This window comes from Oncorhynchus tshawytscha, linkage group LG05 (assembly GCF_018296145.1).
Source record: "Oncorhynchus tshawytscha isolate Ot180627B linkage group LG05, Otsh_v2.0, whole genome shotgun sequence".
Taxonomy (NCBI): domain Eukaryota; kingdom Metazoa; phylum Chordata; class Actinopteri; order Salmoniformes; family Salmonidae; genus Oncorhynchus; species Oncorhynchus tshawytscha.
Genome location: NC_056433.1, coordinates 16,240,508 through 16,264,932, shown reverse-complemented (window position 1 = coordinate 16,264,932; position 24,425 = coordinate 16,240,508). Strand labels below are relative to the sequence as shown.

The 24,425-nt window shown below is 43.1% G+C and overlaps 1 protein-coding gene across 6 annotated transcripts in view; it reads left to right on the top strand.

Moving 5' to 3' along the window:
- LOC112250011 (collagen alpha-1(XII) chain) overlaps window positions 1-24,425 on the top strand; it is a 94,477-nt gene that overhangs the window by 5,715 nt on the left and 64,337 nt on the right. For 5 of the 6 annotated variants that reach the window (XM_024419801.2, XM_024419800.2, XM_024419803.2 and 2 more), the window contains exons 3-17: window positions 1,641-1,757; window positions 2,016-2,159; window positions 2,824-2,883; window positions 4,599-4,859; window positions 5,045-5,209; window positions 6,065-6,238; window positions 6,402-6,692; window positions 6,816-7,418; window positions 8,789-9,067; window positions 9,177-9,452; window positions 10,412-10,684; window positions 20,611-20,880; window positions 22,354-22,620; window positions 23,047-23,239; window positions 23,373-23,497. The exons of the other annotated variant lie outside the window; for it this stretch is intronic. In XM_024419801.2, the coding sequence (XP_024275569.1) occupies window positions 1,641-1,757; window positions 2,016-2,159; window positions 2,824-2,883; window positions 4,599-4,859; window positions 5,045-5,209; window positions 6,065-6,238; window positions 6,402-6,692; window positions 6,816-7,418; window positions 8,789-9,067; window positions 9,177-9,452; window positions 10,412-10,684; window positions 20,611-20,880; window positions 22,354-22,620; window positions 23,047-23,239; window positions 23,373-23,497 (3,498 nt within the window). The remainder of the gene's footprint in view (window positions 1-1,640; window positions 1,758-2,015; window positions 2,160-2,823; window positions 2,884-4,598; window positions 4,860-5,044; window positions 5,210-6,064; window positions 6,239-6,401; window positions 6,693-6,815; window positions 7,419-8,788; window positions 9,068-9,176; window positions 9,453-10,411; window positions 10,685-20,610; window positions 20,881-22,353; window positions 22,621-23,046; window positions 23,240-23,372; window positions 23,498-24,425) is intronic. 6 annotated transcript variants of the gene reach the window in all.

Sequence of the window (24,425 nt, the reverse complement as noted above, 5' to 3'; positions counted from 1 at the left end):
TATTTGGAATTTTCAATACAATAATATTTCTTATAAAAAGAAGAAGTGATATAGTCAGTCTTTCCTAAACTCTTAGCCTCGAGAGACTGGCATGCATCGTACTAATATTAGCTCTCTGATTAAAATAAAGAGCACGACTAGCCGCTCTGTTCTGTGCCAGCTGCAGCTTAACTAGGTCTTTCCTTGCAGCACTCGACCACATGACTGGACAATAATCAAGATAAGACAAAACAAGAGCCTGCTGGACTTGCGTGCACTTGCTTGTAGTATTTGTGTGTGAGTTTGTGTTCATAAGTGTTTTAATTAAGAGCTTCTTAAGGAGGACAATGTGGGTAGTACTATATGATTATGATGGGCCCATTTGGAAACAGAAGGAGCAGACCATGGCCCTTGAGTTGATCTGCCAGGTTGGTGGTTCTCATTTTTGATATCCTGTACTGGACAAGCTTCACTCAGGTCATTTGCTATGCAAATTTGCATTCAATTTGTCCCGAGTCATGGCTTTTCAATAATATTTTAGAATGATATTCCTGATCCCCACAGGCTTCCCTATTTAAAATACCCTTATATAGACTACAATCCTGTTCTAACCCTGATATGCACCACTATGCACTGATACACCATCTTGTTAAAGTTCATCAACAAGCAGATTTCATCATTCATCACCATTAGCCACTACACATACAGTGGTCTTATTTACTTTACTTGTGATTTTAGATCTCTTTAGACATTCTGTTATTACAATATAGGCTACTTAAGACTTTACTCTTCATAACACTCTTAGGCTATTATGACAAAAGAGCATTAACTTAACCCACCCCCCCAACAGATGAATATCATTAAAAAATATTTCTCAAATATGTTCTCTGGTCCGTCTTGTACATGGAAACTTTTGTCCGGTTCCATAAGTTGTTACAAACAACTTTTCATGTACATGTGCATGATCTTCAGACAGTCCATTCACTGTGACCAATCACATTTATGGTTTGTTTGGCTTGTCTATTTGATTTGTTTTTTTTGTAAATCTTTTTTTCCATTGTGGATTGTCACTACTTAGTGCTAGAGGGGTTTGGAAATATGTACAAAGCATCATAAAGCGCATTGTGTACTCTTTTAAGAGGTTTGCAGTGGATGGGAGTCATACACATGGGTCAATCAAAAATAAACAATGTACTGAAGGCTATGTATGGCTGCATGTAGGCCTTTACACAACCAAGTTTTATGGAAGGTGTATGTTTTTGTCGGTCGACTCAGTTTAGGCATGAGTTGGGTTGACCTTATCAGCATGTGAGATCTTAGTTTGTCAATGTCATTTTTTTATTGTGCCCTTGGATATTTTTTTTGCCACCGTTTGTCGTCTTGCCACTATACGTGCTTGAGTTGTCGACTGTGTTTGGACAAACACGGCCGGACAGCTCAAACGAATGTCATTTTTCTCGAAAATGGCTGCTCGAGTCTCAAATGTTATGTTTGTTGTCGTTATTGTCATCTCTTGCTGTTTGCCCCAACAATGAACAGGATAACTTCAACCTTGAAGTGTTAATCGTTGGGATATGAGTTACCTACAACTTGTGTTTTATCATAAATACACTTATTTAGCAAATGCTTGAATTAACATTGGCTACTTTTTATTTTTGCAGTTGAACCACCTTCAGACTTGAGATTTAAGATTTTAAATGAGAACACAGTGCAAATGACATGGAAAGCGCCGTTAACACGGATAGAAGGATTCAGAATACAGGTGGCCTCAGACACAGGTGTGTGGTCTGTATTGCTGCAGGCAATCTCTCTCAATCTCTACCTTCACTGCAACATTATCTGTGTACTTTACAACAAGCAATCAATGCCATTGACACAACAAAATACCTGAAATTACTGTTCTGACCAATTCATTGTGGGATCCACCGCAATTAAACATTTACTGCACACCAAGCCTAAGATTTCTAAGGTATATGTTGCTATATTAATTCTCTATAACCCTTTATTCCTAACTTGGTACTTTGTTATTTCCATAGACAAACCAACAAAAGATTTAACCCTCCCTGCCACAGCCACTAAGACATCCATTACAGACCTTACTCCAGACATCGACTATGTAGTAACAATCATCTCATACTCTGGCTCAGAGGAAAGTTTGCCCACCTCAGGACAACTCACAAGTGAGTCACTTACCATCACATCTGGTACATGTATTATCTTATGAAGACTATTGGTGAATGAAGTGAGTCACTTACCGATACCCAGGTTGTGTCCAAAATGGCACCCTATTCCCTATGTAGTGTACTACTTTTGACCAAGGCCAATAGGGAATAGGGTGCCATTTGGGATACAGACCCAGCTTCTTATTTAGTCTAATGATGAATGATTCAGACTGTATAGAGAGAGGAATGACAATTCATAGGTCCTAACAGGCAACCCCACCTCCCAAGTCTAACAGTGATTAGAGTATGCTGTAATGTAATATGCACTGCTTCACGGGGAAGCCTCTTTGGCACCGGCCCTCTGATTCTACAGTCCTAAGCAGCCCAGCCAGGGTCTTTAGGGATTACTGAGAGAATTGCTGGAACTAATTGCATCAGTCCATTATAATTTGGGAGCCGGCTGCTTGCCTGCTCGTTGTGACCGCAAGTGGATTTGAGGTTATTAGAGACACCCACATTAAATCTTTCACAATGTCTATCTTTATGTATAAATTCGACAATATGTTTACTTAAAAAAAATGTCATGCTACTAGCTGATTCATTCACTCCCATTCGGGAATTTATGGTTAAATACAGTAGTTTGTTTGACTCAAGTTTGACTTTATTTAATCTTGTGTTTCAGTCCAATCAAGTGGCACAGCGCAAGGAGGTCCCAGGAAACCACAGGTCACAGACTCTGTCAGTAAGTCCATTGCCTGCTTGGCTTTTTCTGACACTAAACAGTTATCATATGCTACAATCTTTTTTTATTCATCTTACTGTGCCTGGGCTCTTTCCATTGATGTGTGGTCAACAGCCATTGGAGGGTGTTTCGACATGTTATTCTATATAAATCTAGAACAATATTGGTAACTAAGTTGGTAAGCTGCCTGTCATAGAGCCAGGCTGTCAGTCATGCCAAGTGAGGGAGTTTGCACATGCTCAGTGTGGTGGTCAGGGGTGTGGAGCTAACAGCTGTTTCAGGGGGGCAGGGCCTCTGGTGCTGGTGCTGAAGAGTACTGTAGCCTGCCCGGTCCTGAGACAGCCAGGCTGAGAGAAGTGGAAACCATTACAGATACAGCTGTTTACAAGAGCAATGTGGCCTCCCTACAGATGATGCATTCTTACTGCTGCTTGGTAAAACCTCTCTCTCTGACTTTATTCCTATCCAGAAAGACAGAGTTGGAAAATATCCTCCAGGGTAACCAAAGCTATTCAGTCACTGTACCTTATGTAGTATTCCCAAAGGAGCACACGTTGTGGCTCTGGTCAAATGTAGTACACTACACAGGGAATAGACTATCCACTATGATGGCTTCTATCTCAAAGTACCACCTTAGCTTGCAGTACTTAAGTACATCAATCTGATTATTGTCGACTGCACTTGATCTGTTGATGCCACTATCGCTAACACCGTCCTCTGGTCTAGTGCCGGTGGTGTATGTCCTCCAGCCTGTCAGACAAAAGTCGGATGAATAGCCTGATGAATACAGTGACGATTTTGGTAGTGACAATGGTATTCTGTCAAAAAAAGATGGCAATAACAAACATTTTTTAATTGCATTCACTCTTCATCACCTTATTGTCATATCTGACATATATGAATTGATATTCCATAGTTCCTGTGTAGTATACAAGTGTTAAGAGGGTCATTTTCATTGTACAATAACGATATGCATTTTGCAAAGGGGAAAAAATGCTGGACTGCAGTTTCCCCCCGGAGGCTACTTTTACTGTTCACTGGAACAGTCCTAATATTGAGTTGTTACCCCTTTGGCCACAGAACTGCCTCAATTCATCAGGGCATGGACTACAAGGTGTCGAAGCGTTCCACAGGGATGCTGGCCCATGTTGACTCCAATGCTTCCCACAGTTGTGTCAAATTGGCTGAATGTCCTTTGGGTTGTGGACCATTCTTGATACACACAGGAAACCGTTGAGCGTGAAAAACCCGGCAGTGTTGCAGTTCTTGACCCACTCAAACCGGTGCACCTTGCACTTACTACCATTCCCAGTTCAAAGGCACTTACATTTTTTGTCTTGCCCATTCAACCTCTGAATGGCACACATACACAATCCATGTCTCAATTGTCTCAAGGCTTCAAAATCCTTCTTTAACCTGTCTCCTCCCCTTCATCTACACTGATTGAAGTGGATTTAACAGGTGACATCAATAAGAGATCATAGCTTTCACCTGGATTCACCTGGTCAGTCTATGTCATGGAAAGAGCAGATGTTCTTAATGTTTTGTATACTCAGTGTATATTTGACCAACAGCACACTTTACTCTGTTTTCTTTGCTCAATGATATGATTTCTGGGGAAAAAAATGTGTCTTCAGGTCAAATTGTTTACCTCTTCCATTTTTAAAAATGTTCCTTTCCCTCGCTCCTCTCCTCTACCAATCCTTCTCTCTCAGAGTGTTCTTACAGTGCTATCGCAGATCTGGTGTTCTTGGTTGATGGTTCATGGAACGTTGGAAGAGACTTTAAATACATCCGTAGCTTCATCTCTGCCATGGCGGGAGCCTTTGAGATTGGGGAGGACAAGACCAGGGTAGGTGTGGTCCAGTACCATACTGATACCAGGACAGAGTTTAACCTCAACCAGCACATGAAACGGGGCGAACTTCTCAGAGCCATCAACACACTACCTTACATGGGTGGCAACACCATGACAGGTACCTAACCCGTCCCATCAGTACCTGGTTACACTCTCTTATACAATACATAATCATATCATTACCTCTTGCATAATACTAACTCACAAATCTGTAGTTCTTTATTAATAACTCTTTGCAGTTGGTAGAGTGAATCAAATTAACAAAGTAATAACTGAAAGGGGTGTCATGCCATTGTGTTACAGGCAAGGCCATGGACTATCTGCTGAAAAACACATTCACTGAGGCAAATGGTGCCAGGAAAGGCTTTCCCAAGGTGGCCATGATTATCACAGATGGGAAGTCTCAAGACCCTGTGGAGGCGATCGCCAAGAAACTCAAGAACATGGGGGTGGAGATCTTCACGTTGGGTATGTGACTACAGGCTACCTTTCAATCATCTAACCCTGTTGATGTGTTACATTTAAGAAATAAGGGCAGAGGAGGTGTGGTATATGACCAATATACCATGGCTAAGGGCTGTTCTTATGCACGACGCAACACGGAGTGTCTGGATATAGCCCTTAGCCGTGGTATATTGGCCATATACTACAAACCCCTTAGGTGCCTTATTGCTATTATAAACTGGTTACCAACCTAATTAGAGCAGTACAAATACATGTTTTGTCATACCGATGGTATATACGGTCTGATATAACACAGCTGTCAGCCAATCAGCATTCAGGGCTCGAACCACCCAGTTTATAAATACTAATAATCCTGTCTATAGTAAGTAAGTTGTAAGTTGAAGTATTCATATCACAAAGGAAAGGAAGAAAACTAAGAAACCTACCAGCTAGAATGGTATCAGATGGGGCTTCCACATGTTGCCCACATTGTCATTCTTTCCAGCTAAAGTCATGACATGGTTCTATGTTCCATAGTGAATCCAGCTGGTTCTTCTTAAATATGGAAAAGAAGGAGAGACCTCCTGCTTCATTTCATATATCTTTAGATCACTTGTTTTACTCAGCATTTATAGCACTCAAACCTAAGAAACTATAAAACAATAATTCCTACATTCTGGATAATTTTCATGTGCCGTCATTGACTTCATAGGGGTGACTTTATTTGGGCTTTATAGGTGTTGACTCTTATCTATGACTGAGTAAACCTTCTGAAACGGGCAGGAGATCAGAATTATAATGGTGATATGGAACATTTTCCCCAGTTTTATGAGGCCGTATACATTTTACACCCCTTTTTTGGTTCTTTGTCCAATTTAGGGATCAAAGGAGCAGATGATGAGGAGCTGAAACAAATGGCTTCGACCCCCTACAGGACGCACGTCTATAAAGTCTTCAACTTTGACCTTATCAAGGATGTGCAGAAAGAGCTCATTACCAATGTGTGCTCGGGGGTGGACGATCAACTCAACTCACTCGTCAGCGGAGAGGAAGGTAAAATGCTGTTTTAAGACTTGAATGTTGGAAGTGGTTTTGGCATGGATAACTTAGAAATGCTTAGAGATAGATGATCAAAACATTTCCAGGTGGTGAGAGGATGGTTATTTACTAACAAACTTCTGTCTTGATTCATTTTTTGGGGGTTGTTTATTTACAGTTATTGAACCAGCATCAAACCTCCAAGTTGTGGAGGTGGCCTCCAAGTCTATGAGGGTGACATGGGACGCTTCCTTTGGAGATGTGTCGGGTTACAAGATCCAGCTGATCCCCATGATGGCCGGCAGCAAGCGCCAGGAGCTGTACGTAAGCCCCGGCCAGACCTCAGCAACAGTTACGGGCCTGTCTCCAGACACAGAGTACCAGATCAGCCTGTTCGCCCTCAAGGGCCTCACGCCCAGCGAGCCCATCGTGGCCATGGAGAAGACTGAGCCAGTCAAGGTGTCCCTTGGTGAGTATACCCTACAACCATACATCCTTTGGTCTTTTAGTAAGGAATATGTCAGTCAATGTTATAGTCATTCAGTGTCTGATTTTGTCATGGCATGACAAATGTTTTTGTGTCCTCTTCTAGAATGTTCTCTTGGAGTGGACGTGCAAGCCGACGTTGTCATTCTGGTCGACGGCTCATACAGTATCGGACTGTCCAACTTCGCTAAAGTCAGATCTTTCCTGGAGGTGCTGGTGAACTCCTTTGACATCGGACCAGACAAGATTCAGATCAGCTTGGTTCAGTACAGCAGGGACGCTCACACTGAGTTCTACCTGAACACCCACCGCGATCTGAGCGCTGTGGTCAAGGCCGTCCGGACTTTCCCCTACCGTGGCGGCTCCACCAACACCGGCCGGGCCATGACTTACGTCAGGGAGAAGGTCTTCTTGGCCAACCGAGGATCACGGCCGAACGTGCCCCGCGTCACCATCCTCATCACTGATGGGAAGTCATCCGACTCCTTCAAGGACCCTGCCACCAAGCTAAAGAAAGCGGATGTGGAGATCTTTGCCGTGGGCGTGAAGGATGCCGTGAGATCTGAGCTGGAAGCCATTGCTAACGAGCCCGTGGAGACCCATGTGTACACAGTGGAAGACTTTGATGCTTTCCAGAGGATCTCCAAGGAGCTCACCCAGTCCATCTGCCTGAGGATCGAGCAGGAGCTCCTAAACATCAAGAAGAGAAGTGAGTAGTACCCTGTCTATATCATCATGATGGAGCCACTGTTGTTAGTCAGTAAACCCAGGCCAAGTGTACTCAAGTCAAGCTAATAGTGATGGGATAAAAAAATTATATAGTTACATATCGGGATACTATTTTTGACAATATATTGTATCGTATTGTTTTTGACAATATCGCAATATTTATTTTGTGCTAGTTGTCTGTACCTGCACCAAAACTCCAGTATTTTTCCTTCATAGCTTGTTCTCCATCTTCTTTTTAAATAGGGAGCTCATTTGTTTTTAGCACTTATTTCCATGACTGATCAGAACTTGTTTTTTCATCCCCTCTCTTGTCTCTCTGCAGCAGACATATGGTGAACAATATGTTTGGAACATTGTATCACAAAAAAAATCACAGTATTGGATCGCAATACATATAGAATCATGAGAATAGTGAAAATTGCAATACATATCGTATCGGCACCAAGGTATCGTTGTAAATAAGAATTTGTCATTGTAAATAAGAATTTGTTCTTAACTGACTTGCCAAGTTAAATAAAGGTTAAATAAATACAATTAAAAAGTAATTACAAAAATTTCGATAATATAGTATCGTGATGTCCCTGGTAATTCCCAGCCCTACAAGCTAATGGTTTACACAGAAGCAATTTCTTGATTTTTAACAAATAACATGTTTTGAAATACCATATACTTGGCTCATTTGATTAATTATGGCATAATTGTTCACCTTTTTTACAACTTTTTAGTCAATCAAATTTTGATCAACTGCTCCTTTTTGGACATTTTGGAGGGAATAACTCTTGAAGATAACTCCACTCTACCTTGGCCTTGATGGTCCTTGACCTGAGAAATAGAAGACAAAATACTATGAGTATACAGCATATGCTTGCAATTACTTCTGTTGTGTCACAATACCCTTTTCCAAAGTTGTCATCTTCTGTTTAGCAATGTGTTACACACAACTTCTTGCTCTCTCAGGGTTAGTAAGAGGACTCCCGTGTGGAAATATAATGCCAAATACTAGTCACTCTGCATTACATTGCCAAAAAGCATTTAGCTCTGCCAGTATATTGTGCAACTCACACAAGGTTTGATTACCTGTGATATAATCTTTATATACTAATATATTATGACAACATGGAGTACCGTAAACATAGAAAACAATACAGGGATTTTCACTAATGGAATATAGATCATGTTATTGTGTTTTTCAGGTTCCGTCTCAAATGGCACTCTATTATTCCCTATACAGGTCATTACTTTTGACCAGAGCCCTATGGGGTGCCAATAGGGACACAGGAATTAAGGTGCCATTTGGGATGCATCCTGAGTGTTGTGACCTAATGTTTAGTCTTCTTCTATCTCCTGAAGGCTTACTGCCACCGAGGTCATTAACGTTCTCTGAGGTGGCCACCAGGAGCTTCAGAGCTACCTGGGAGACCGATGTCTTCAACGTCCTGTCCTACCTGATCCAGTTCAGACCGGCTGCTGACACCAACGGGGACTTTGTGTCCATGTCCGTGCCCGGGGACACGCTCACCGCTCTGCTGCCTCACCTCACGCCCGTCACCCTCTACGAGGTCAACGTCTTTGCCCAGTACGCCCAAGGAGACAGCTTCCCTCTTAATGGATTTGAGACCACACTAGATGGTCAGTACCATCAGACCAACAGATACCAACAGAGAAATAATTTGAAGCAAATGCCATAACTTCTGTTTCAATATTTGTATGACCTCTTACCCCAATATCTTTGTCATAGAACAAGGAACAGTGAGTAACCTGAGGGTGTCCGAGGAAACAACAGACAGTTTCCTGGTGTCGTGGGCGCCAGCACCAGGAGCGGTGGTACGGTACCGTCTGACCTATGTACCAGTAAGGGGCGACAGCGCGAGACTAGAGACAGTCACTGTCGGCCAAGAGACCACCATCGTGCTGCCGGAGCTCAACCCCTTAACGACGTACCGTGTGACGGTGGCTGCAGAGTACCAGTTAGGCACTGGCGGAGAGATGCAGATCGATGGCACCACCAAAGAAGGTGACTAGGCATCTGCTTATGAAACAGTCACACTGTGCTTGCTTAAAGGGATAGTTTTTGGCAATGAGTCCCTTTATCTACTTCCTCAGAGTCATATGAATTTGTGGATACCATTTTTATGTATCTGGGTTTAGTTTGAAGAAAGCTGCTAACTAGCATTAGCGTGATAACTAACAAACATGACCGCCCACTTGACAACTTCTTAGACAATTACGCTAGCTATTTAAGACATTTCAAGCTGGCGAGTGACGCTACGAATCAAACTCGGTTGCACTTATCGTCAAGGGGTGTGAACATGCATGCCTATTGCATGAAACCAGTGATAATTCTTTCTACTTTATGATCTACTGAGCTAATATTCTACCAAATCATACTGTCATATTTTGGCGGGAAGTCAATGGAAGACATCTCACAAAGGGGTTAGCCTCTAAGGGGGGTATTTTTTGATACATACCAGAGGTCTGTGTGAGTGTGTGTTTGTGGTGAAATGTTGATCAGAAATGCAGGAGTTTACAGCGCCGGAGCCAAAGGAGCAAAGGAGGCTGACGGAAAAATGAACCAAAAATTACTCCTATTCACCACGGCAACCACATTCTTCTCAGTGATTATCAGCACTCAAAGCAGTTCCAGCTCCTTTAAATGAAGCAGCTGTTTGTTTAAAGGGGAGAACGTATCCCAGCCTGTGGCTCTTTCCCATCCAGCACCCAGCTGACTCTGAGATGGGTTTATGTTTTGTCCTCAATCTTCTTTTCAATGATGCCCTTGTTGTGCTATTCACCGTGTACCTTTCCAAAAACCTTTATATTACTTGAAGACTTGTGGTCTTTCCAATCTGTCTAGTGTAATAACAGACACCTGAGTTAATTGGTCATATGCCAGAACCTACACTGTGCCCAACAACTTCAACCTTGATTGACTCCTCATTGACAGCGTGTCTTTTCCCGCCTCTTCTCTTTTAGGGCAGGGATCTCCACGGGACCTGCGGGTCTTCGACGAGACTATGTCCACCATGAAGCTGTCGTGGGCGGCGGCACCGGGCCGCGTCCTCCAGTACCGTATCAATTTCCATCCATCGGCGGGTGGCGAGAGGAAGGAGGTGTCAGTGAAGGGAGAGAACACCAACGTCCTCCTGAAGAACCTGCAGCCTGGCACTGAGTACGACCTGGCCGTCAGCGCACGCTACTCCTCTGGCCTAGGAGACCCTCTGAAGGGGAAAGGAACCACACTGGAAGGTAAGCAGAACAGAGACTTCCCAAAATAGGTACATTGTTCTTGGACTGTATTGGCTGGTTTCTGACTAAAACCATTTGTTATGGATATTCTCCATTGAACATGATGCGCCAGGAGGATAGGCTTAATCTGGGTCTGGGGAACCAGTCCTAAGAGTCAACAGCACAGTAGGCCTAAAACTCAGATCCTTTAGTGCTTTTAACTGTACTATGACAAAACCTGGGTCTATACCTGAATCATTGAATGGTGCTTTGAATAAAAACATGGCACTTTCAAAGTTATGAGTTGCTCTTCTGTCAGTTCTCAGAGAGATTCTTCAAAAAGCTGTCTCTTTAGAAAGACAGCAATAATAAACAACCAGAGACAGAGAGAGAGAGAGGAGAGAGCGATGAGTCAGATATCTGGTACTCCTATAGCCTTTTTAGTAGCATTCAGCTCAGCTCCATCCCTCTGGAGGCTGGTAATCATGTTGTGTGATTGTGCTTTGTCTTGGGGTCAAGCTGTTTTCTCCAGAGTGCTGCCACAATAACACAGCTACTGCATCACCTGATGAAATCACCAGCTATAGGGTGAGAGGTCACCAAGCTGAACTGTGTTAGGGCCAGTGCTAGTCAGCTAGTCAAAGCTGCTTCCGTGGGGCTTTGATCACACAGGACTGGAAGGGGGTGTGGGGGGTATGAAGTCATTCTTTTCTCTCCTCTCGCCCTGTACCTTGTTTCTGAGGGCTTGCCTGTAATTTAATATTCTTGTCCACAATAATTGTGTCCTTCTGTTGCACTTCTGAGTGCAAGGAGTTGTGCAGACCTAGTTCTTTACTGTGGCCCACTTTCAATGGAATGGACTTTGAAGTGGCATCAGAGCTGCCATGAAGCAGAACCACTAGGCTCTATTAGACTGTTTTTGAAACAGTCACGCATACAGTACAGGCAGGAACAAAAGAGGAGTCTTGTACTGTGAAAATCTCAGCCTTTCGCCTTTTTCCACTGAATCCATCCCTTTTACATTCATTAAAAAATGACAGGAGCTTGACTTTAGCCAGCATTCCTTCCCCAGGATTTGGACAATGGTACATATTTGACTGGTCCTTGACTTTGCGCTGCGATTGGGAATGGCTGCTGGTCCCAGAACGCATCTCAGCCTGTCATGGAGGTTAGGCTGATTGGGGAGGCCCGAGCCCCTGCCGGCCGGCTGACTTCTCCCCTGATGGACATGGAGTAGCAGAATCTCTGAGTTTGCTGACATAGCATCCAGGACTCTCTCAGCTTTCACTCCACCAAGCCAACACACACTGACCACTTTGTGCTGGGCTCTGCTGGGAGGCTAGGGTTTCAACCACAAAGGAGAGACTACGGTCCCGTGTGGCTCAGTTGGTAGAGCATGGCACTTACAATACCAGGGTTGTGGGTTTAAGTCCTACGGGGGACCAGTACGAATGAAAATGTATGCGCTCACTACTGTAAGTCGCTCTGGATAAGAGCATTTGCTAAATAATGTACATGTAAAATGTATCTTTAAATTATTTGTCAGGTCCTTAACACGTCCTGGACCCGCAGCTTGCATTCCAAATGGTACCCTATTCCCTATATAGTGCGCTACTTTTGACCATGGGCCAATGGTGCACTGGTCAAAGGTAGTGCACTATATTCAGTATGGTGTGACGTGCCCTAGGCCTGCATATGCTGCTGGCCGTTTCTGTGGAGCCTCCAGTATGGCGAGGAACTCACTCCAGCACAGCTCACCTCAAGTCCCTGTTGCAGAAACGATGACAGTCTAGATGACCTGGACTTCACGTTCCTTCTATTCTCACACCAAGGAAATCAATTGAGTGAGCATACTATGCGTTTCCCTCTAATTCAGTCTGTTGATGTGGCAGGAGGACAGAATAATTGTAACAAAACAAATGAAAAGTGCTGAGATGATGAATGTGAAAGACAGAGAAGGCATATGGAAAGTGTTACCTGTGAAAAACCTTCAAAGCTGCGTGTATTCTGGCCGCCTCCATACTGAGCACTTACCAGCCACTTCCATCAGGGAGGGGTGATGATGTGGAGCCAAGACTGTGCTAGGAATCAAAAATCACCAAAGAGGTGCATGGGAATTGAATCAACGATGATCATAAAGGTTACAGGCCAAGTCAAGAGGTGGTTTACTCTTACTGTGACTCAGGCTCTGTAGTTAGTAGTAGTTGTGTAACTGCCCTCCCTCAAGATATAGCCCCTGAGAATCCCCCCTCTCGTTGGAATGAATGGTTCCCCCCTTTGCCCCTCTCCTACGGATGTGGGATCTTAATTTGATCACTCTGTTGCAGGAGAACTTTCCTGCAGTGCAGGAAATGTAAAACTTGTAGTGTATTTGAGGTTTAAAAATGCTTCTGAAGTGTGTAATTTCCACGTTGAAACTCCTACAAACATGTACATGAAATACTGTATAATCCACATAATAATTCAAATGTTCTGTTGCTGCAGGATTATTTTCCTGCTTTAGCAAACCGGCTCAAATTAAGATCCCACATTTGTATCTGGCATTTGTCAAAGTTTATAAAGGTTTCAAGCTGATGTTGTCTGACCCTTAGGGATGTCATTATGATGTCATTAAGACAAACCTGCAGTGGGCAGACTGCACGGCTTTTCAGCACCTACACTCTCCCTTCCAATGGACCAGGGTCTAAAGAACATGATCCCAACCTCAAATATAAAGCTACAGTTTATTCTGACTACGGTACAGAACTTTAGGCTCTTTTGGCTTAATAGTATTAGTTCTGGATGCGAACGCACAGCAGATTTTATCCCTAGGCTAGAGTTTTGTCTTGAGCGTAGGACATTGCAATGTGCTTGAAATTTCAAGGCTAGTTGAAATGTAAAATGCATGAACAAAATCAATCCCGCCTGATGTTGTGAGGCAACAGGGAGGGGAAGATCAAATAGACAGAACAATAGTGTGTATAGTTTGTTACGTTTCAATAATTGATTAATTTGAGTGGCTTATGCAGGCAGCCATAAAATCACATAGTTGTTTATTCAGAAAATATTCCAAGCCAATGTAGTGTATATTCTTTGAAGAGAAATGGAAAGGTTAAGTGTAGTGTTTAAAAGAAAGGAAGAGAGCGAGTGTGAGAGAGAAATGGAGAGTGCTTGGGAGAGAAAGGGAGACAGCATGTATCGACGCTTCGAGGAGGGGTGTTGAATTTACTGTGGTTTTGTTCAGTTTCTCTTCATGATGGGCGATGGAAAAATGGGGTTGAGTGTGTTCAGGTCGGGCTGCCGAGCACCAGATTCCATGGGAGAGCTGTCTGTGGCCTGGGATATAGACAAAAACTCCAGACTCTCCCAGAAGTTGAAAAAATGAGCTTGTTCACAGATAAAAAATGGCCGTGGAGGAGTCCCAGCTAATAGAGGCTGTTGAATCTCTGTGGTGGAGACGAAGAGCCTGCCCATGTGGACCGAGGCAGCACTTGCGAAGTAAAATGAAGGAAATTTGAATTTATCCAGGACTGGAATGGGTTGCTTGAGAGGAATATTAGGTTTGATAGATTATTTCTGGCGTGACAGTTGGAAAGACTTTTCCTGACATCAGACACAGCTTACTTGTTGATCTATAAAATGTAACACTTGCTTAAAGTTAAGCTCTCTCTCCTTATGACTTTGAGTTAGAAAAAAATAAGTATTTCTTTCCCCCTGAAGTATATGTTTATGTTTCAATATGAAAGAGGATACATGTTCACATGTTGATTTGATGGGGAACCAGACGTTTGCATTTTTCGGTTAGCTTGTTTGGTTTCGGTGGAAAGACTGAATAACAGAAGGCATATGGATGTGAGTCAGAATCTGCCTCACGTACTTGTGGTGACATGATCAGATTGATCATGTGTCTTAACAGGAAATAGCCAACAGTAATTTTGCTCCTAGAATTACTCTAGAGTCTGTCTCAGAACCAAACTACTAGAAACCAAACAGATGGTTTGATGATTGCATGACATGTAATCTTGTACCTTGGGAGAGGACTGGCTGTGGTCCACTATAATCAGTAGTAATACTGGCTGTGGTCCACGATAATCAGTAGTAATACTGGCTGTGGCCCACTATAATCAGTAGTTATACTGGCTGTGGTCCACTATAATCAGTAGTAATACTGGCTGTGGTCCACTATAATCAGTAGTAATACTGGCTGTGGTCCACGATAATCAGTAGTAATACTGGCTGTGGCCCACTATAATCAGTAGTAATACTGGCTGTGGTCTGCTATAATCAGTAGTTATACTGGCTGTGGTCCACTATAATCAGTAGTAATACTGGTTGTGGCCCACTATAATCAGTGTAATACTGGCTGTGGTCCACTATAATCAGTAGTTATACTGGCTGTGGTCCACTATAATCAGTAGTTATACTGGCTGTTGTCCACTATAATCAGTAGTTATACTGGCTGTGGATAACCAGGAGTAATACTGGCTGTGCTCCACTATAATCAGTAGTTATACTGGCTGTGGTCCACTATAATCAGTAGTAATACTGGCTGTGGTCCACTATAATCAGTAGTTATACTGGCTGTGGTCCACTATAATCAGTAGTAATACTGGCTGTGGTCCACTATAATCAGTAGTAATACTGGCTGTGGTCCACTATAATCAGTAGTAATACTGGCTGTGGTCCACTATAATCAGTAGTAATACTGGCTGTGGTCCACTATAATCAGTAGTAATACTGGCTGTGGTCCACTATAATCAGTAGTTATACTGGCTGTGGTCCAGTATAATCAGTAGTAATACTGGCTGTGGTCCACTATAATCAGTAGTTATACTGGCTGTGGTTAATCAGGAGTAATACTGGCTGTGGTCCACTATAATCAGTAGTTATACTGCCTGTGGTCCACTATAATCAGTAGTTATACTGGTTGTGGTCCACTATAATCAGTAGTAATACTGGCTGTGGTCCACTATATTCAGTAGTTATACTGGCTGTGGTTAATCAGGAGTAATACTGGCTGTGGTCCACTATAATCAGTAGTAATACTGGCTGTGGTCCACTATAATCAGTAGTTATACTGGCTGTGGTCCACTATAATCAGTAGTTATACTGGCTGTGGTTAATCAGGAGTAATACTGGCTGTGGTCCACTATAATCAGTAGTAATACTGGCTGTGGTCCACTATAATCAGTAGTTATACTGGCTGTGGTCCACTATAATCAGTAGTAATACTGGCTGTGGTCCACTATAATCAGTAGTTATACTGGCTGTGGTCCACTATAATCAGTAGTAATACTGGCTGTGGTCTACTATAATCAGTAGTAATACTGGCTGTGGTCCACTATAATCAGTAGTAATACTGGCTGTGGTCCACTATAATCAGTAGTTATACTGGCTGTGACAACCAAGAAGATAACGCACCTCTCCCCTCCTGCGGCCCAAGCATAGTCTTGACAGAGAACAGATACTGCAACCCCCGCCACAGTATTATACAAAAATCATTCCACTGAGACAGGTACACTATAATCAGCAATAATACTGGCTGTGGTCCACTATAATCAGTAGTTATACTGGCTCAGGAGTAATACTGGCTGTGGTCCACTATAATCAGTAGTAATACTGGCTGTGGTCCACTATAATCAGTAGTAATACTGGCTGTGGTCCACTATAATCAGTAGTTATACTGGCTGTGGTCCACTATAATCAGTACTATATCTGGCTGTGGTCTACTATAATCAGTAGTAATACTGGCTGTGGTCCACTATAATCAGTAGTAATACTGGCTGTGGTCCACTATAATCAGTAGTTATACTGGCTGTGGTTAATCAGTAGTAATACTGGCTGTGGTCCACTATAATCAGTAGTTATACTGGCTGTGGTTAATCAGGAGTAATACTGGCTGTGCTCCACTTTAATCAGTAGTTATACTGGCTGTGGTCCACTATAATCAGTAGTTATACTGGCTGTGGTTAATCAGGAGTAATACTGGCTGTGGTCCACTATAATCAGTAGTAATACTGGCTGTGGTCCACTATAATCAGTTGTTATACTGGCTGTGGTCCACTATAATCAGTAGTAATACTGGCTGTGGTCCACTATAATCAGTAGTTATACTGGCTGTGGTCCACTATAATCAGTAGTTATACTGGCTGTGGTATGTCGTGGAAATTTCCTGTATTTACCAAATCATGAGAGCAAACCACACACAAGTCTGAGTTAGTTATCACAAAGTCCATCTTTAAGTATATGAGATCCATCACAACCCTGTGACTCTCAGATCAATTCAGTGTCTATAAATTAATTCTCTGAGAGTCCCTTACACATTGCAACTGAGATCCTTTATAGCAAAGACACACATAGCCAGACAGCCTTGGCCATAATTTATCGTTCAGCTTTGTCTCCTAAACTATGTTCTTTTCTCAAACTCAGAACCATAAACAAATCCTCCATATCAACAGGCAAATATCAAATCCATCCTATCTTGACAAGATCACAGAGACACATTGACTGGCACACAGACATTGTGGAGCCAAGAGATACACGCTTGACCTCTCCCCTCTCTGCGGCCCAAGCAACTTAGTCTTGACAGAGAACAGATACTGCAACCCCGCCACAGTATTATACAAAAATAACACATTCTGATGAGAAGTAACTTACAAACATATGATGAATATAAAACATCTTACCTATGTTACCAACTAATTCTGATTATTCCCCAACAGGTACACTATAATCAGCAATAATACTGGCTGTGGTCCACTATAATCAATAGTTATACTGGCTGTGGTTAACCAGGAGTAATACTGGCTGTGGTCCACTATAATCAGTAGTTATACTGGCTGTGGTCCACTATAATCAGTAGTAATACTGGCTGTGGTCCACTATAATCAGTAGTTATACTGGCAGTGGTCCACTATAACCAGTAGTAATACTGGCTGTGGTCCACTATAATCAGTAGTTATACTGGCTGTGGTCCACTATAATCAGTAGTAATACTGGCTGTGGTCCACTATAATCAGTTGTTATACTGGCTGTGGTCCACTATAATCAGTAGTAATACTGGCTGTGGTCCACTATAATCAGTAGTAATACTGGCTGTGGTCCACTATAATCAGTAGTTATACTGGCTGTGGTCCACTATAATCAGTAGTAATACTGGCTGTGGTCCACTATAATCAGTAGTTATACTGGCTGTGCTCCACTATAATCAGTAGTTATACTGGCTGTGGTCCACTATAATCAGTAGTTATACTGGCTGTGGTCCACTATAATCAGTAGTAATACTGGCTCTGGTCCACTATAATCAGTAGTAATACTGGCTGTGGTCCACTATAATCAGTAGTAATACTGTCTGTGGTCCACTGTAATCAGTAGTAATACTGGCTGTGGTCCACTATAATCAGTAGTTATACTGGCTGTGGTCTACTATAATCAGTAGTTATACTGGCTGTGGTCCACTATAATCAGTAGTAATACTAGCTGTGGTCCACTATAATCAGTAGTTATACTGGCTGTGATCCACTATAATCAGTAGTTGTACTGGCTGTGGTCCACTATAATCAGTAGTTATACTGGCTGTGGTTAACCAGGAGTAATACTGGCTGTGCTCCACCATAATCAGTAGTTATACTGGCTGTGGTCCACTATAATCAGTAGTAATACTGGCTGTGGTCCACTATAATCAGTAGTTATACTGGCTGTGGTCTACTATAATCAGTAGTTATACTGGCTGTTTTTAATTGAGTAATACTGGCTGTGCTCCACCATAATCAGTAGTTATACTGGCTGTGGTCCACTATAATCAGTAGTAATACTGGCTGTGGTCCACTATAATCAGTAGTTATACTGGCTGTGGTCCACTATAATCAGTAGTTATACTGGCTGTGGTCCACTATAATCAGTAGTTGTACTGGCTGTGGTCCACTATAATCAGTAGTTATACTGGCTGTGGTTAACCAGGAGTAATACTGGCTGTGCTCCACCATAATCAGTATTTATACTGGCTGTGGTCCACTATAATCAGTAGTAATACTGGCTGTGGTCCACTATAATCAGTAGTTATACTGGCTGTGGTCCACTATAATCAGTAGTTATACTGGCTGTGGTCCACTATAATCAGTAGTTGTACTGGCTGTGGTCCACTATAATCAGTAGTTATACTGGCTGTGGTCCACTATAATCAGTAGTTATACTGGCTGTGCTCCACTATAATCAGTTGACTGTGCAGTGGACTATCCATTACAATATCAATATGCCCATTGGCAGAAAGTGAAGTGTTGTAATGTCTAAATGCTACTCTCTCAGTTTTCTTGTTTAGTTGGATCACATTTTGTATTATTATCATAAACAGACAGACAGATCTTAACCACTCATTTTGTTTACAACCCCCTCATTATGCATTGTTTTACCTCTGTTCAATTCATGACCAACAAGGCTGAGGGTGTGTCCATTGGTCGTGTTCTTTTTGCGTCGCAAACATACGTGCCCAATGTAACAGATACAATGGAGATCTTCACCGTCGTTCACAAACCCTCTACTGAATCTGTCATCTCTATAATCCCTATAGTCTACTGGCTCTGTGCAGCACAAGATCCATGTGTCTTATTGCCGTAACATATGCATGGAAAATTACATTTGGTCTTGTTTTGTTAAACAAATCTATATGTTATGGCAAAAAGGCTTCCCTTGTCTGCATTATCAAGTTTCACATTTTTAATGTCACGTGCACAAGGAATGCCTTTCTGGCAAGCTCCAAACCCAACAATGCAGTTGGGAAAAGTGGTGAGATCACACAAGATGACCGTTCTCTCCCATAGACCCATAGCTCCTGTCAGTGTCCTCCCTCCCTCCCTCCCTCCCTCCCTCCCTCCCTCCCTCCCTCCCTCCCTCCCTCCCTCCCTCCCTCCCTCCCTCCCTCCCTCCCTCCCTCCCTCCCTCCCTCCCTCCCTCCCTCCCTCCCTCCCTCCAGTATGTGAAGCAGATGTGTACTGTGGTGGAGCTTTAGTTTATTGGGAGTCTCCTATATGTCAGCTGGGCTCATATCTCACGGTGAGAGGCATGTTGGTAATCCTAGTTTAGCCCTCTGAAATGAAGGACATCAGGGATCAAAAGGGATCCATTACCGCAGGTAGGGTAGCAAAATTCCAGGAACTTTCAATAAATTCCCTGGTTCTCCAGAAATCCTGTTCTGGATTTCCTGCTTCTTTCCTTTGCGGAATTTTGCAACCCAACCTGCAGGTACCTGAATCTATCTGTGAACCGAATGAATTAGTTGCACCACAGATTACTGTGTGGTCCCTCTGTCTGGGTAGATTACTGTGTGGTCTCTCTGTCTGGGTAGTTTACTGTGTGGTCTCTCTGTCTGGGTAGTTGTGTGTATCTGTGCTGCTCTCCTGGTCTCTAGTCTTTTTAACTATGACTAACTGTTCAACTATTTGTTTATTTGGATCCCCATTAGCTTTTGCCGAAGCAGCAGCGATTCTTCTTGGGGTCTGCAAAAAACACAAAACATGACAAGTAACAAAACACTGATACACTGATAGACAAGAAAAGTCACACAAATTTCGAATACAACTATATACAAACAATGCAACAAAAAAAATATACAAACTATGCTGTCCTCTGGACACAGTTTCAATAGTTTCCATTTGGAATAATCCAATCAGTCCAGATGCTGTCAGACAAATGTCTTCTGAGCTACAGCAGGGGTGTGGGGATCTGTCAGAAGCACTGATAACTACATATGTTGTTTGCAGAAGTGCATACGATTTTTGGTTCTAAGCACCTTTTTACTTGTTTTACACAAGAGTATTTAATGTTGAACACATTCTTTTCCTTTACTGAGCAGTGTTGATCCAAATAGTGTGTTGGCACGTTGATTGATTATCAGCAACCAATCACTGTATCCTGTATCCTCTCCCAAATTCTTACCCAGAAATCGAATCTGTTTTCCTCCATGTTTGTTTCAGAACTGGGCTCCCCCAGGGACCTTGTCACCAGCGACGTGACGGACACCAGCTTCGCTGCGTCTTGGACGGCTGCCCTTGGGAACGTGAAGATGTACAGCATCCGTTGGAAGTCCATGTACAGTGACGAGTCAGGGGAGAAGATGGTCCCTGGAGACGTCACCAACACCGTGCTGGAGGGCCTTACCCCTGAGACCCTCTACCAGGTGTCTGTCCTGGCCTCCTATGGCAGAGGAGATGGAAGCCCGCTGACTGGACAGGAGACCACTGATGGTACTACTGTTTATTACACGTCATCCTCTGTTCGTAATGTAATCCACAGGATTACTCAAAATGACAAGCGTAATCTGATTACTTCCTTGGTTAGCCAGCATCTGCCTCGTCATTTTATGCTGAAGACCGATCAGTTCGCTCTCCAACTCTGCTCGCCCAACCCCTCAGAATCCTTGGGAAAGTGCTGGCTCAACTTCCTGCTTCCTTTCTTCTTGATCTGTGCCACTGACTTAGTCTGGCAGGGAAACCTATGTGTTAGATTTCAGAGATGGTCACAATGGGTGTCCCAAATGGAACCCTATTCCCCATTAAATGCACTACTTTTGACTAAGACCCACATGTATCTGGTTGAAAGTAGTGCACTAAGTAGGGAATAGGGTGTTATTTGGGATGCAGACAATGTCTCATCACTGCTAGGGATTAACAATATCACTGAAGTGGTGTTGTTAGTTGCTGAGGTTTGGAGGTGTACTTGAATGGTTTTGTAGATCTGTAGAACAGTTTGAAACTCTCTTCGGGCCATCACATCAATTTTCATGCAATGGCACTATGGTATACCAGTGCCAAACGAAAAAACTTCTAAAAAATGCAAAAATCCCATCCAAGTGCTCATCATCGTCACTCTCTGAAACCCTTTTATCTTGGTGTCGGGTATTGTGGAAAAAGGCCATTTCTAAGACTCCCTTTTAAGCTGTGGTCTGCAGTGGAAAACTGGTGGTGGTGACAGTTATGATGCATTATGTGTTCTAAAATCTAAGATAACGTCACTTTTGTGGAGGGAATGTTTTAAATTTGTATAACGCATGTGTGCAGCGCATGGCTTAATATGTCCTGTATGCTGCCTGTTAGGGTGCATGGGAGCAGAATTTAAGACAGGCTCAAATCGACCACACATCCTCCTATCCTACTCATGCACACATGGGAAATCATATTGATGGAAATTTCCTCGAACTCTTGAGGAACCAGTGTGATGGTTTGAATAGACATGTAGATATGGAAAGCCATTTCGTTTATTGACTCTGGCAGGCCAAATCAAGCACATTTTGAACAGAATACATTCTTGAGAGATCCTCAGGAGGCCTCGCCTCTTTCAAATCTGTGCTTACCTCGCTACGTTCGCACAGCGGAACCAATGGATCTCCAGTAACAGTGTCACAGGTCCATTCAGGTCAAGCAACACATTGAGAAGTTGGAGGCCAATATCAGTCTGACATTCTTTCCTGGGATCATTAAGTGTTTGGAAGGATTGACTTTGGTTTGACTAGTCTGCTTGCAGAAATAGTGGAACAATCAGACCTTTTGACAATATAGTACATGGAGCTTAGCTCTATTCAGAATGGGAAAAGGGAAAGTTAAGATGACCAGATTTGGGGATAAGAGCCTAACTCTCTTTTAGATCGTTTTTCTCAGCATCCTCGCTACGTATCGAAGGGTAGATGTTTTATGAAATATTGCCCTCCTCTCTGTCCTTAGTGTCTGCTGCTGCTGAGGCACTTACTGTGTCCGACGAGACTGAACGAAGCATGAAGGTAAAGTGGATGGCCGCGCCGGGTAAAGTCATCAACTACCGAGTGACCTACACGCCCACCGCTGGGGGCAAAGAGATGGTCGCTAGGGTTCCCGGCACCTCCACCTCCACCGCGCTGAAGCGCCTGACGCCCATGACCACCTATGGCATCAAGGTGCACCCCATTTACAAGAGGGGAGAAGGAAAAGCAAGGCAAGGAGTAGGAACGACACGTACGTTGGTGCATAATTCAACCCCATGATATGAGACACAGTAGGACACACTATGGTAGTATTGTAGGTGGAGAAGGTGTCTTCACTAACAAAACCTCAGACACTTGGTTAATACAGAGAGCTTACCACTAACACATGGCATACCATTGGGTTCTAAGACACTGGAACTCCCTGTATAGTGCACTACTTTTGACCAGAGCCCTATGGGCCTGGTAAATAGTAGTGTACTATAAAGGAAATAAGATGCAATTTTGGACGTAGGCTAGGACTTAAGACTTGTATTATGGACTAATGAGAAACTGACTGGAATGTGTGTTGGCTGATCTCAATGAAAATAGACTAGTGTTGCCAAAGTTGAAGTTATTACGTTATTACTTTTCTTCCATGAATTTGAACTGATTTTCCTATTTGTCTGTCCTCTTGTAGTGTCACCTTACAAAGCTCCCAGAAACCTACAGACCTCAGAGCCCGGCAAGAACAGTTTCAGAGTCTCCTGGGACCCAGCTCCAGGAGATGTTCGTGGCTATAAGGTCACCTTCCACCCCAGTGGAAATGATATCGACCTGGGAGAGCTGCTGGTTGGGCCCTATGACAACACTGTGGTGCTTGAGGAGCTCAGGTGAGACACAGGAAGATCTATCTTCAGACAGAAAGTTGTTGGTGTTGTGACATTGATCTGCCGTTCTTAGACGGTTACATAGGACATTGTGAGGATAAAAGTAACTTTAAATCTCACCTATCCATCTCATCAGGGCCGGAACAAAGTACTCTGTGACTGTGTTTGGAATGTTTGATGGAGGCCACTCTGCAGCACTGGCTGGAGAGGAGAAGACTACCCTCTCCGACGCCCCCGATGTGCCATTGGAATCTTGGAACGGTAAAACCTTACAATACCATAACATAACCGACTATAATACACATATGTACAGACTTAGGCTGCGTCCCAAATGACACCCTACTCCCCACATAGTGCACTACTTTTGACCAGAGCAGAGGGCTATATAGGGATTAGGGAATAGGGGACCATATGGGATTCAGCCATAGAACGAACAGCCACTCCGATAGACACACGGACCAAACCACAGACACACAGCGTCCCAGCCACAGCCCCCACCTCTGCTCCCACCCCCATTAGAGCAGAGGAGGGGTCTTCCCACTGTGAGAGACATGGTACTAATTATCCCACTAGTGAATTATGTGTTTGTCTAAACTAATCAACATCACAACCATTAGAATAACACACCACATTATACATCCATTGATTATAATGAGTACTAATCATTTATAGCTGTTTGGCTTTAATGAGCTTTTCTGCCTCGTATCATGTTAAGACTGTGATGGGGTGTATTGATAAGTGGGACATTGATATTTTCATGATTAACTACGGCTGTTTTGACCTCCTTTTTCTTGCTCCAGTGCCAGTGAAGGATTAGTCAGGTTACACCCCCCCACCCACAAATGTTCAGCATGCCAAACCTATTACGTTGCTGAAATTTCTCAACACCGTGCCCATTTGGCCCAGCAGCCATATTGTTTCATCCCTAATATTTCTTGACATGCAAAAGTTAATATTTCCCATTTTTACATCGCATAAAAAGTTAGTATAATGGAAAAAAGTTTCTCTGCTTGCAATTAGTGATGTTTTACAACCAGGAGATTACGCAGTGCCAACCGGGCTGCCGTGGAACAAAACTGCATGCGGCTAGGAAAATGTTATGTTTCTCATATAAGACCCCAGAGAGAAAGCTGGTGACCCTGGGCAGAAATTAGTGTCAGTAATGGGGAGCAGACACACTGACACACAG